The sequence below is a fragment of the Zonotrichia albicollis genome, chromosome 29 (genome assembly GCF_047830755.1).
Source record: "Zonotrichia albicollis isolate bZonAlb1 chromosome 29, bZonAlb1.hap1, whole genome shotgun sequence".
Lineage (NCBI taxonomy): Eukaryota > Metazoa > Chordata > Aves > Passeriformes > Passerellidae > Zonotrichia > Zonotrichia albicollis.
Window position 1 is genome coordinate 1,524,870 of NC_133847.1, and position 13,215 is coordinate 1,538,084.

General features: G+C 57.6%; 3 protein-coding genes across 3 annotated transcripts; all 3 read left to right on the plus strand.

Moving 5' to 3' along the window:
* Positions 1-33: 33 nt before the first annotated feature.
* Positions 34-2,052, plus strand: NDUFA7 (NADH:ubiquinone oxidoreductase subunit A7). Its single transcript, XM_074529006.1, has 6 exons — positions 34-180; positions 255-302; positions 379-600; positions 721-770; positions 864-1,013; positions 1,807-2,052. Exons 1-6 carry the CDS (start codon positions 34-36, stop codon positions 1,901-1,903), a joined length of 714 nt encoding a protein of 237 aa, XP_074385107.1. The 3' UTR covers positions 1,904-2,052.
* A 596-nt stretch (positions 2,053-2,648) lies between these two features.
* On the plus strand, positions 2,649-6,692 carry CD320 (CD320 molecule). The gene is made up of 5 exons (XM_074529007.1): positions 2,649-2,839; positions 3,008-3,217; positions 4,081-4,152; positions 4,506-4,654; positions 5,001-6,692. The coding sequence occupies exons 1-4, from the start codon at positions 2,752-2,754 to the stop codon at positions 4,649-4,651; spliced, it is 516 nt and encodes a 171-aa protein (XP_074385108.1). The 5' UTR covers positions 2,649-2,751; the 3' UTR covers positions 4,652-4,654; positions 5,001-6,692.
* Positions 6,693-6,820: 128 nt separating this feature from the next.
* LOC141725176 (potassium voltage-gated channel subfamily V member 2-like) lies at positions 6,821-12,952 on the plus strand. Its single transcript, XM_074529005.1, has 2 exons — positions 6,821-9,744; positions 11,104-12,952. The coding sequence occupies exons 1-2, from the start codon at positions 8,494-8,496 to the stop codon at positions 11,368-11,370; spliced, it is 1,518 nt and encodes a 505-aa protein (XP_074385106.1). The 5' UTR covers positions 6,821-8,493; the 3' UTR covers positions 11,371-12,952.
* The last annotated feature ends 263 nt before the right edge of the window (positions 12,953-13,215 follow it).

Genomic DNA, 13,215 nt, shown 5'->3' on the forward strand with positions numbered 1-13,215 from the left:
ACGAGCGGCGCCAGGCTCCATCCCCGACGGGCGATGGGCAGCGGGGGCGGCTCCAGCTCAGCGCAGCCGCCGGGCCTCGCGCTCCGACTCCAGCAGGGTGAGAACGTCGCCCTCGCGCACCGGCCCCTTCACGTTGCGGATGATGGAGCGGCTCGTGTCGTCCATGAACTCCACACGCACCTGCGGGGCGGGCCCGCGTCAGCCTGGCCAGGCCCGGCCCGCGGCGCCGCGCCCGCCCGGCCCCGCCCGCTCACCTGAGTACACTGCCCCTGAGAGCCGGTCCGGCCCAGCACCTTGGTGACCTGCGGGGACAGAGCGGAGAGTGAGCGCCGTGTCGCGGCCCGGCGCGGCTCCCGCGGGCCCCGGCCCCGTACCCACCCTGGCCAGCTTGATGGGCTGCACGCGGCTCGTGTCCATGGCGGCTCCGGGGCGCGGAAAGGCGCGACCAAACCCCGCGTCCCCTTATATAGTCCCGAGTCTCGCGAGACCCAGCGTTCCGCGCGCGCGCTCCCGGCGCCCCCCGCGGCCCTGCCCTTTACCGCGGCCAAGATGGCGACGGCGACTCGTCTGATCCAGCGGCTCCGCAACTTCCTGGCGGGGGTAAGAACGGCCCCGGGCTCGGGGCGCCTCTGCCCCGCGGGACGCTGCGCTGCGCCCCCGGCTCCGCGGAGCCTCCGGCGCAGGGCGGCAGCTCCGCCTGACTCTGGCTTTGCCTTGCAGCGGGATCTCCAGGCGAAGCTGCAGCTGCGCTACGAGGAGATCGCTAAGAGGTGCCGGGGCCGGGCCGGGCCGGGCGGCGGGCGGGGCGCTGGGCCGCCCCCACCCCGGGCCCGCCGCTGACGCTCGGCTCGTTCTCTGCCTAGGACCCAGCCGCCGCCTCGGCTCCCGGTGGGCCCCAGCCACAAGCTCGCCGATAACTATTACTGTAGCCGTGACGGGCGCCGCGAGTCGCTGCCGCCCATGGTGGTGGCGACGGCGCTGAAAACGCTGCCCGCGGGGGCACAGGCCCGCAGGTGGGTCTGATGCGGGCGGAGCGGGGTCAGCCTTGGTCCTGATCTGTACCAGGAACACAGAACGCGCCCAGCGGCAGTGGGAAGTTACCCAGATTGGCAGAGGACTGTGGAACTGATTGTTTGAGTTTATATTTCCTTGCAAATAAGTGAGGCGGGAGGAAGTTCACTCTGCTTTGGCAATACTTCACCTGCATCATCTCTGTCCAGCTCTGGGGCCTTCAAGAAGGGACCCATTGCAACGAGTCCAAAGGAAGCCACAAAGATCCTCCGAGGGCTGGAGCCCCTCTGCTCTGGAGCCAGCCTGGCAGATCTGAGAGTGCTCACCTGGTGAAGGGTCCAGGGAGAGCTCAGAACCCCTTGCAGGGCCTGAAGGGGCTCCAGGAGAGCTGCAGAGGGACTGGGGACAAGGCCTGCAGGGACAGGACACAGGGAATGGCTCCCACTGCCACAGGGCAGGGCTGGATGGGAGATTGGGCAGGAATTGTTCCCTGGCAGGGTGGGCAGGCTCTGGCACAGGGTGCCCAGAGCAGCTGGGGCTGGCCCCATCCCTGGAAATGTTCAAGGTTGGATGGAACTAGAAGCCAGAGAGGATGGTGGAAGGTGTCCCTTCCCAGGGCAGGGGCTGGAACGAGGTGGGCTTTAAGGTCCCACTCAATCCAAACCATGCTGGGACTCTGATTAACAAACACCTCCAGCACTACTTTGTGGCTTGAACTTCTGATGAAATTCAAGTGTGATTTCATCAGAAGAGTGTTGCTAAAGCCTCTTCTCTCTCCTCCTCTCGCTACCACAGTTCAGGTGATGCAGAGACGACAACAGAGAAGAAACCAGTGACACCAGGACCACCACTGAGGAAGTGGGAAATTTCCAGGGATGAGCCCTACTTGTGAGCAGGGAGCGAGCTGAGGCTGCATGATGGGCACAGGTGGTTCCAGAGCAGCTCTGATGGGGAGGCTGTGCTGGATGTGGCTCCAAGCTGCTGGAGGGTGCTGATGTCTGATTAAGAAATGTATATAAAGTTGTGATTATTACCCCCCCATTCTGTGTGTTTTATTTGATTTATTCAAGTTACTGCTGTTTAATACCAGTGTATTTGTTGGTTGGAATAGTGACACAGGACAGGGGCATTTGTAAGCTGTAGTCAGTCAATGAAGAGCAGAGGTGATAAAGCACAGCCTCGCTCACAGGGCTCCCTCCGGGCCCAGGTTCTGCGAGAGAAGTTCAGCGCCGTGGGGCAGTGGCCCCCACCGCCAGTGCCGGTGTCCTGCCGTGACCGCCCCCTGCTCGGTCCGGCGGAGCGCTGTCCGGCCCTCCCCGGGACAGCGGGGCACTGCCCGCCGCGGTGCTGAGGGACTTCCGGGGAGCTGGGAAGGGGCTGGGCTGGCCCGGGCCCGTTCCGGTGCGGCGGTGCCGGTGCTGCAGGGCCGGGGCCGTTCCGGTGCTGTGGGGTCGTTTCCGGTGCCGTTCCCGGTGTTGCGGGCTCGTTCCCGGTGCCGCGGTCTCGTTCCCGGTGCTGCGGCAGCGCCGCTCGGCATGGGCAGGCCCCGCCCCCGTCACGTGGCCCCGCCCCGAAGGGCACCCGAGGTGGGCGGGGCTTCCTCAAGGGCGCGCGCTCGCGCCCCGCCCCCGCGAGCACGCCATTGGTGGAAGTCGGGGTGGAGCGCACGCGCTTTTCCTGCGCATTGCGTTTGTAGCGGCGCGGCGACCCCAGCGAGTCCCTCCGGTGCGGGCCCGCGGCATGGCTGGGCCGCGACTGCTGCCGCCAGGGCTCCCGGTGCTGCTGCTGCTGCTGGCGCGGCCGGTGCTGCCTCTCCCTGCAGGCACGGGTGAGCTGGGGGAGCGGCCGGGCTGGCGGTGCCCATTGGCTCCCCGCGCACGCCCTTCACTCTCATTGGTCGGAGCCCTCGTGCGCCGCGCGCGCGGGCTCCCCTGGTTGCGGGGGGCTCTCCCCGCCGGGCCCCCCCCCCGCTCCCCTCACGCTCCTGTTCCCGCAGCCGCCCCGCCCCGCTGCCCCCCGGACAAGTTCCAGTGCACGCCCGGCGACTCCTGCTTCCCCCTGGGCTGGCGCTGCGACGGCCACCCCGACTGTGACGGCGGCGAGGACGAGTGGAGCTGCGGGACCGCGACCGCGGCGGAGCCGAGTCCCGGCGGCGCCGCGGTGACCCTGCCGAGGAGCTCGGCTGTGCCGCCCACCGGCAGCGCAGGTACGGGGTCCCGGGGGGCGGCAAGCCAGACCGAAGCCTTTGTTCCCCGCCGTCTCTGGCCGGTGCGGGCAGCTGCGGTCCCCGCGGGTCACTGTGAGTGGAGGAAGCGCTGTGGGGGACGCGAACCTTCAGCTTCCTTTGGAACGGCAATGACGCCCCTCAGGGCTCCCTCGGGAAGGGCCTTTGAAGTACATCCTTCCTTCTTCCAGAACATGCAATTCCTAGCAGCTCCTTCGAGAGGACACTGGAACCTCCCGAGCTCCTCTGACCTCTGGGGAATGGGCAGGCTGAAGGGAAGAGGATGAGGAGGAAGTCTGGCCCATCAAGGCTGGCCAGGAGCTGCAGACACAGTGTCTGGGCTTGTGTCCAGCTGTGTCTGCACCCCAGTACTGTCGGTACCAGAGCCCTGGAGCATCCTCTGTCAGACCCGTTGGCTGTCTGGGGTGCTTAGGAAGGCACTTCTGGCTTCCCTCACCCAGGGGTTTCTGAGGATGTGGAGAGGGGGGGGATTACTGCAGGTGCAAGAGACTGGGTTTGGGCTTGGTGTCTGCACATGTTCAGTTGGCAGGTGAGGTGAAGAGCTGCATTTTGGTTGTACCTGTGGCTTTTCAGTGCCATGAGAACAGGCTGGGATGCTGCAGTTCCAGCTCCAGGTGGGAAATTTCCCACCTTTCCCTGCTATGCATTTCCAGTAGAACTTTTCCTCCAGTAGCAGTAGATAAGGTTTTGCTTAAGTTGAAAAAGGCCTTTTGGTGCACTTGAGGTGAGCTGGGACCTCAGCCAGGTGTAGATTGCAGACTGCTTTGAGTGCTGCCCATAAGGTGAGTTGGAAACCTCATGGATTTGTTTCTCTTTCTTCACAGAGCCTTCAGCTACGCCTGAGGCCTCTGTGCCATGGAGGAGTCAAGGTTACACATGGATCTTGATTGTTGCAGGTATGTGAGACTCAAGAGTGCTGCACATGGTCTTGGACCTACCTACCTTGGCCTATAAATTGAATATCCTGATGGGATCAATTCCAGACCTCTATTGGGAGCTGCTTTTTCTGCACTGAGAGGACTAAGGGAGACCTGACACCACAGCTTAAGTATTGCTGTGCCTTGGGTGTGATGTGTCCTTGGAAAGGCCATTCCATGCAATCTGGCACTAGCTTACCTCCTCTCTGTCTGTCCCTTGCCCTTGGGGACGCTGCTCATCTCTGCTTGCTGGCTCATGGTGTTGAGCAGCAGTGCTCTGTTGCAAGAGCAGAGCAGTGAGTGGGTTTCTGCTTGTGCACTCTCCTCTCTAGGGCTCCTGATTATCCTGGTAGTGGCAAGTTCTGTTGCTGCGTGGGGTCTGTCCAGAGCAAAACGCAGATCTGACACCTGCAGTCTAGAAAAAGCCTCCAGGGAGCAGCTGATGCCTGGCAAGGGCCAGAAAGGCTCCTTGCCCTGAAGGGTAAGTGTTTTTTGCATCCCATGTGCTCCAGGGAGAGGGAGAAATTTGTTCTTGCCTTGTGTTTCTGGCTTCTAGAGCTTTCCCCTTGGAAGGGGGGTAGGTTTTGGGGGTTAAGTTTTCCCAGCTTCCCTGATGCTTGCCAACCAGGGGCATGGGGTTTTGGTGTGCCCTGCAACAGCAGAACTCTCCCCTTTCCTCCCTGCTGCCAAGGACATGGAGCAGTCCTGCTGAGATACTAATCTTCTAGTGTGGGACTTTTTCCCTCCACTTTGCATAAATTGAATTCAAACTAGGTTTCTTCCCAAAGGACTGTCAATAACCAGGTGTTTTTCTGGCTTTGTAACAGGGATCCTTATCCCAAGGTGATAAGGTGAGACTAGCCTGGTCTGTCCCCTGCTCACCACAGAGCCTGACTGAATTGGACATCAGCTCTCAAATCTGGCTTGTTACACTGGAATACCAAGAGGATACTCCCTTTATGAGTGGTTCTTAGACTGTAGGACTGCCTTGGCTCCAGAAATAGCACAGGACCTTCCCTGGCACTGTCCATCAGCCCCCCCAAAGGTGTCAGAAATGCCTTCACTGTTCTGCATGACAGTTGTTACTGCTGATGCCCACCACTGTGGCCTTGGACTCAAAGATGTTTTTCTCCTTGAAATGCCACATGCTCTTCAACTGTCTCCTTCCACTTCCAGCCAAGAGCCTTTTGTCATCCGTCCCATTCTTCCCCCTGGATTTTGTCAGAGAACAGGAACTTTCTCACCTATTTCCAAAGGCACTCACTGGCTGCACAGGTCAGACAAATACTCCATGTTTGCACTACTGTTTGATGCTGCTCAGTCCCCTGCACGAGAGGCTTTTCCTGACAGTGCCACCGTGGGGGTGACAGTTGCTCTGGCCTTGCTGTGCTCTCACCTGAGCCCATGTCGGGCAAGGCGCTCCTGGGCCCTGGGCTGGCAGCTCCTTTCACACTCCCTTCTTCCACATTTTCATGCTTGGCAGACCCGCTCTGCCCACCCCAGTGCTGAGTGCTGCATGGGGCTTCTCTTAACACTCTTAATGGCATCTCCTTAGAAGTGTTCTGACATGAGTGGTGTCCCTCAGAGTCCGTACTGGGACCAGCGCCATTCCGGGTTTTCATCAGCACGTAGAGTGAGATCAGGTGGACCCTCTCTCAGAGGAGATCCCAGTGTGAGGATGAGACCAGGCTGAGGAGTGAGCTGGGGAGGGGGATGTCATCTGGAGGGACCTTCAGGCCCACAGGAACCTCATGAAGTTTGATGCGTTTGCACTTTTGTTAGGGCAAACCCTGGACAAGAGATGGCTCCGGGGAGCTTTGTTGTGTCTTGTCCATGTCTAAAGGGGGGATTGTAAGAAAGATGGAGAGAGGCTTTTCACCAAGGCCTGTAAGGACCAGGGGCAGCAGGTACAAACTGACAGAGGCCTAGGTAGGACACAAAGGAGGGTTTTATGGCGATGCCCTGGCTCAGGTTGCCCAGAGCAGCTGCGACTGCCTCATCCCTGGGACCAAGCTGGACAGGGCTCTGAGCATCTTGGTCTAGTGGAGGTGTCCCTGGAAGTAAGCCATGTCCTTGGCCAGGGCTCCACGTGCCACTCACACAGTGTCTGACCCAAGGACTGATGCTGTGTATCTCAGAACTGACTGTGCAGGGGCAGATTAGTGCCCAGTGCCTCTGGTTCAGCATTGGCCACGTGTACCTTGCACAAGTGATCACTGAGAGCGCCAAGCTGCTGCCTTGACTGCTGACCTCTGTGCCTTGAAGGTGGGAGCTTGGCTTGCCAAGCAGACACCAGTCACCAGCCTTGGAGTAGGAGTCTTCCGCTCCTGGATAGTGTGAGTGCTGCCATACCCCAGGGGAGTAACTTCTATATGTGGTGTGGAGTCCTGAGTTATTCCAGGGCTGCTATTTTTAGTACCAAGGAGTCATTTGCAAGGGCACACACAACCTTCTGTTTCCAGGGACAGACAGAGATAGCTGTGGTGACTGACAGAGGAGAATAAAGAATGTAAAATTAACAGTTTCTGGAGTTTTTATTTTTCCTGGATATTGGGCATTTGCATGGATTCTGTATTTGGGAGGCCGGGGGCTGTATGACCTTTGGATCGTCACATCGTGGGAAAGAGGGCTTGGGGTGGGTGGGCTGGCATGGGGTGCAGTGAGGAGGCCATTGCTGCTGTGCCTGCCTGGGACAGATGTGACTCCAGCAAACACCAGCTGTAGCAGAGAAAATGAAATACAGGAACAAAGCAAACAGAGAGGGTGGGGACAGAAAGAACAGATGCCACAGAGGCACCTCTGCTGCTACTGCTGAACTGTGGACAAGCAGGGAGCTCAGCCAAAAACAAGGTGAAAAAAGTGCCTGAACTTGTCCCTTCTTTGCCAGATCAGAACACGAAGTGGGAGCACTGCAGGGCAGGAAGGGCTCCAGGAGTCCTGGCAGGACTGGGCTGAGCTGGGGCCAGTTGAAGCGCTGGTGCTGGCAGGGCCATGTGGCCAAGGTCAGCTGTCACCAGCCGGTCCCAGATCGTGCTCTGAGCTGCAGTGCCGAGCCCAGCCCGGCTGCTCTGTGGTACAAGGCAGAGTGTTCCTCCCTGCCATGGGGACTGAGGCCCTGGGGCAAACTCACAAGACATTGCAGGTCTTACTTTCTGCTCGCTGAGATGAGTGCTTCAGGGGTGAAAGAAAAACATTTTATGGATTTGTGCCAAAACTCGGGGCTGTGTTTCTGACAGCAATTTCCCTTCCTCTGTCCGGTGCTGGAATTGTTTTTGTTGTTCTAATCCCCAGGCTCAGAGACTTCAATTGTAGTGGAGCCCAAGCTGCTTTTCAGGCCAGGAGCATCTTTGTGCTCCATGTCTCTGTATTTAATTAGACCAGTTCATGGAGATCAGTGTGATGTTTTACATGTTGAAGTAGGGTCATGTTTCAGGATAAGGCCTCAAAGATCAGCCTGCTGAATTTTGGTTCCCCTTTTACTTGCAAATCCAAAGGATTATTTCCTCCCTTTCAGTTCCAATACTTCAGAGGAACTTTTACTGCCTACTTGCATTTCCAGTGTCCTGTTCCCTGTTCCTGTCCCTGCCTGGGTGAGTCGCGCAGCTGAAGGCTGATGTGATGGCACAAGGCAGAGACACAGCAGCAGCTTGTCCCTCAGGGAATCTTCTCGGACACTGTGGAGGTGGAAGTGGTGCCTTCACCTCATCCCCTCTAAATCTGCACTGTGGGACTTGAGGGATGAGCTGAGAGGTCATGACCATCTCCCTTTCCTGGCTGTGACAGCTGACAGCCGGGGCAGCTGCATTAGCCTTTAACGAAGGGCTGGTGCCAAGAGCAGCATCTGGTGTGGGGACACAAAGCCAGTACAAATCCTGCATGTCTGCACCTTCCTGTCCCATCAACAGGGGGTAAATTGAGGCAAGTTTGTGCTGTTTCCAGTTTGCTGTCATGGATGTCCTTCCAGGACACAGCATCCAGCAAATGCAAGCAGCTAATAAGAACAGAATAAGGGAAAAGAGAAGTGCAGTGCTAGAAATAGTTCCTTACATAAAGCACTAGTGCCTCAATCTCATTAGTGTCTTAAGGAGCGGGCGCTTGGCCGCCTCCGAGTGCTCCGATGCAAACCCCAATCAGATCAGCAATCGGCTTTGGGACCCCGGCAGGTGCCACGTGGCACTGGGACACAGCTGTGCCCCTCTCGCTGCCCCAAGCCTGCAGCACCGTCCCAGTCAGCGTGTGGCCATGGGAGCGTTCCCATGAAGGCAGAGCTGCTGTCCTGTGGCCGGGAGCAGGAGTCACCGCTGCGGGAGGCCGGGCACCATGAGGCAGCAGCGCGCCCGGCGCGCGAGTCTCGCGGCCAGCCTCAAGATCGGGGACCACCGGGGCCGCTGCCGGAGCCCGGAGGAAGAGGAATCCTACATTCCATTTGCACAGGATAGCCTGGTAAGGCAATGGAACTCCATGCAGAATGTGGCAGATGGTAGTCAGGAGAAGAGCCAGACTCCCATTCAAAGGAACAAGTATCTGCTCAACATTAATGTGGGTGGCAAATTGTTCCAGATAGCTTACAAGGTACTTGCCCAATACCCCATCACCCGGCTTGGGAAGCTGGCGCTCTATACAGACCCCGTGAAGAAGCTGCAGCTCTGTGATGATTACTTGGTGCAGAAGAATGAGTACTTCTTTGATAGAGATCCTTCAATTTTCCACTACATCTTCCACTTCTACCGCAGTGGGGTCCTGTGGGTGATGGATGAGATGTGCCCCAGTAACTTTGTGGAGGAAATCGAGTACTGGGGAATCCATTTGAAATACTCCCAACGCTGCTGCCGGATCCTGTTAGAGGAAAAGCGAGATGAACTCAGTGAGTACCTGAAAATAGAGAAGGAACTGGAGGCAGAACTGGAGCCCCTGGAGTCAGGGACGCAGTTTGATGGCAAGTTTCTGGGTCGGTTTCGGAAGATGGTCTGGAACCTCATTGAGAACCCGTACTCTTCTGTCCCAGCCAAGATCATTGCTGTCATGTCGAGCTTCTTTGTGCTTATCTCCATTGTGGGCATGACTCTGAGCACAGTGGAGGAGATGAAAAACAAGACAGGGAAAATGTGGATGGAGCAGATGGAGATGATCTGTGCCATCTTCTTCACCTCTGAATATCTCATGAGGCTCATATCCTCCTCCAGCTTCAAGAACTTTCTGCGGGCAGCATTTAATGCTATAGACCTGGTGGCCATCCTGCCCTTCTACATCCAGATCCTCTTTGAAAATCTGGATGATGGAGAAATGCAATACCATGAGGAGCTGCACAAGGTGGAGAATGTGAGCAAGCTGGGCAAAGTCCTCAAGCTCATCAAGCTCATGAGGATCTTCCGCATCCTCAAGCTGGCACGTCACTCCACTGGCCTCCGGGCCTTCAGCTTCACCATGCGCCAGTGCTACCAGCAGGTCTGCTGCCTCCTCCTCTTCATTGCCATGGGGGTCTTCACCTTCTCTGCTCTCATCCACTCGGTGGAACATGATGTCCCTGGCACTGACTTCACCAGCATCCCCTGCGCGTGGTGGTGGGCAGCGGTAAGGTGGGAGCAGCTTCTGGGAGAGGGGCTGGGGGAGGCTCTGCAGGCAGGGGCTGCCCCAGTGCTCGGGGATTCACCGCTGCTGCTGGGCACGAGGCAGGAAGGACCCAGCCTTCCCACCTGCTCAGTAATGGTGGGAGTGCCCTGGTGCTCTGAGAAAAGGAGTCCGAGGTTTGGACTGAGCCCAGAGGCTCAAAAGCTGGTGCTGGGGTGGGATGGTGGGACAGAGGTGGTGCCTTGGGAACCTCCAGGGCTGAGTTGAACAAGTGGGATGTGACTCAGCTTTATCTGTCATGGGACCCAAGTGTTGAATGGATGCAGCCTGTGGGTATGGGGACAGCCACCCTAGACAGCCTAAGGCCTGGGCAGCATTGCAGCCCCTCTGAGCTCAAGGGACACAAGAGCTTGTGGGTCTGAGATGGGGAACCCATGGCCAGAGTGTGACTATGGCTGCAGGCAGCACCCACAGTCACACTGTGCCTCAGCCCATGTCATGAGAGTGGACACAGACTGGACACAGCTGCCCATTCACTGCCCTGCTTGTGCCAGGAGCTGGCAGGTCTGCAGAGCTGAGCACTGTAATAAACCTGGCATTACCTCCGAGATGGGGAGCAGCTAAAGCACCTGAGAGCCACAGGTTATGAGGACATTTTAATTTACAGATTAAATGATCCCACAGATCACTTCTGCTCTTATAATCCCCTTTGGCCATTGAAGGCTATCTGGTTCAAATTCATTTCTCCTTGAGGAAGAGCATCATCACCAGGTTCAAGCATTTGAACATCCCTTTCCCTGGGAGCACAGCTCCCTGCCAAGCCCAAAACTCTCTGGCCTCAGATCTCACCCTAGCCCTGCTCCCCATTTCCTAAACATGATTTATTCCCAGGCAATGCTTCTGTTTCTCCTGGAGGGAGGTTCCAGGAAGCTTTGTTTGTCTGGGGCCAGGCAGCTCACAGCCAGGAAGCTCTGGAGCCACGGCTCTGAGGGGGAAGGAAGCTCCTGCAGATGCTGACTGCTGGGGAAGGCTCAGTTCAGGGGTGTCCAGCTGCCTTTGAAGAGACACACACAATAGCAGTGAGGGAGCAGGCTGTGGCCTCTGATCTGTGTTTCTTGGGTTCAGCCAGCCCTTTCCTTCATCTCTGCAGGCCTGCTGGGCACAGCCTGGACAGTGGAGCCCTGGCCGTGCAGGTTCTGGAGAGGGGACAGCTCAGCTGGCTGCATCAGGATCAGGGTCTGGCACTGGTCACAGGGTCAGGTGGCTCCACAGAGGGGCAGGAGGGAGTGAGTTCCAGCACCAGCTGTTAGGGTCTGCTGGGCTTGTTCCCATGGGGTTTTATCCTTTTCTGTCCCTGCACAGGTCAGCCTCTCCACTGTGGGCTACGGAGACACTGTGCCTGACACAATTCTCGGCAGGATGGTGGCATTCATCTGCATCTCCTTTGGCATCATCCTCAACGGAATGCCCATCTCCATCCTCTACAACAAATTTTCTGACTACTATGCCAAGCTGAAGGCCCATGAGATGAGCCAGTCACTTCAGCTTTCCAGGAGGATCCAACTGAAGCAGCGAGTCCTGCGCAAGTTCTCAGAGTGCTGGAGAGCCGACCCCCGCTATTACCGCTGAGCACAGGCCCCCACCCCAGACATCCCCTGTCCTGGCCATCCTCCCTGTAGCTCCTGTCCCCCAGGGAGGCCCCAAGCTGGGGCTCTGCTGCTGCACAGGGGCTGCTCCCAGCTGGGACCTCTCTCACTGCTGCTGCTGGACAATGCTGTCCTGCAGAGCGGTCAGTCAGGGCTGTTTGTCTGCCCTGGGCTGAGGCAAGGGCACCCTGACATCACGGGGAGTGAGGATGGGACTAAAGTGTCACCTGTGTGAGGCAGGTAGCCCAGTGTGACTCATGTGCAGGTGCTGCTCCATTCCCTGCTGAGTGGGACACACACAGGCTCCCCCTGCCCAGGGCCCCGGGACTCCCTCCCAGCCAAGCAGCCCAGGCCTGGTCCAGTGTGGACATTTGAGTGAAGGCCCAGAGGAAAGGCTTGCAGCCATGCATCCTTCCAGCCAAATCTGCTCTTCTTCCCACTGCCCTGGAGTTTGATTCCTGACTTGGGATGCTGCTGTGATGGGACCCACAGGCACTATAGGCACACAGAGCTTGTAGCCAGAGCACCCCCACGAACAGGATTTAATAAACCAGGCCCAAACCTTCATTGTCATGGATTCTTGTCCAGCCACTGTGTGTGATTCTGTAAACTGCTCATCATTTGGGGTGAGGAGGGGACATCTCCCCAGGGCTCACAAGTCCCTCAGTGCAAGGACAGGGCTCTGTCCATACATTAGTTTTGGAATGAGGTACCTGGGCCTGGGTGCATTGGAATTGGAGCTGGGATGTGCATATGATCAGGACACACCAGTTGGCTCTGCCCTGTATTCACGTCATGGGAGGCAGTGAGGAACATATCTGGGGGGGCACAGGGCGAGGATTTGCCCTCCACTGTGTGACCGTGTCCAGTGAAAGGGCTTCCTGAAGGGATGTACCCTTCCCTTGGGTGAGATGGAGAGAGGGTCCTCGGGCTGCACGGAGGGTTGGCATGGGGAAGGGCCAAGAGCTGCTGCTGCTGCTTCCAGGTGAGCAGGGGAAAGAAACTGGTGCCAGCCAGGCCAGGGTACAATTCACTCACTAGTGAGCTGGAGATGCCAGGGAGACTCCTGGTATCAGCCTGTGGCTGTGGCTAAGCTGCTGATGTTGGGAGCTTGGAAAGAGACCTGGAGGAGCTGAGTGCTCTGGCAGGGACAGACACACTCCTACTGAGAGCTGGGCTGCAGGGGACAAGGGGGCTGTGCCACCAGGTGTGAGGGGACCCTGTGCTGAACACCAGCACCTAAACCCACTCCCCAGTAACCCACACTGACACCCACCCTCTGTGCACCTCCCCACCACTGACCTGACCCCACAGCCTTGGGCGGCTCTGGTTCCACCCCATTTCTCTTCCATGAGGAACATTCTCTCTGGTCACAGCAGTTTCCTCTGACCATCTTCCCCCAGAGCTCTCCTGCCCCACTGTCCTGGTTTCAGCTGCAATATTGTTCATTTTCTTGGCAGGGGCTGGTACAATGCTGTATTTTAGATTCAGGGTGAGAATATTCTTGATCACACACTGATCTCTCAGCAGCCAATTGCGGCTAGGAGACAGGCTGGGCACAGATCAGTGGCTGCTGAGCAACTGGGTATTGGGCATCATTTGTCTGTCTTGGGATTTATGACTCCCTCCTTATGGTGTCTCCCTTTTCATTACAAATATTATTAAATATTACTATATTTTATTTCCATTATTGAATTTTCAATTGGGTGTCTCAACCCAGACGTTTTACCTTTTCTTCTGGTTCTCCTCCCCATCCCACCAGGGTGGAGGGGGAGGCGAGTGCCTGCATGGTGCTTAGTTGCCACCTGGGGTTAAACTTCAACAGCCA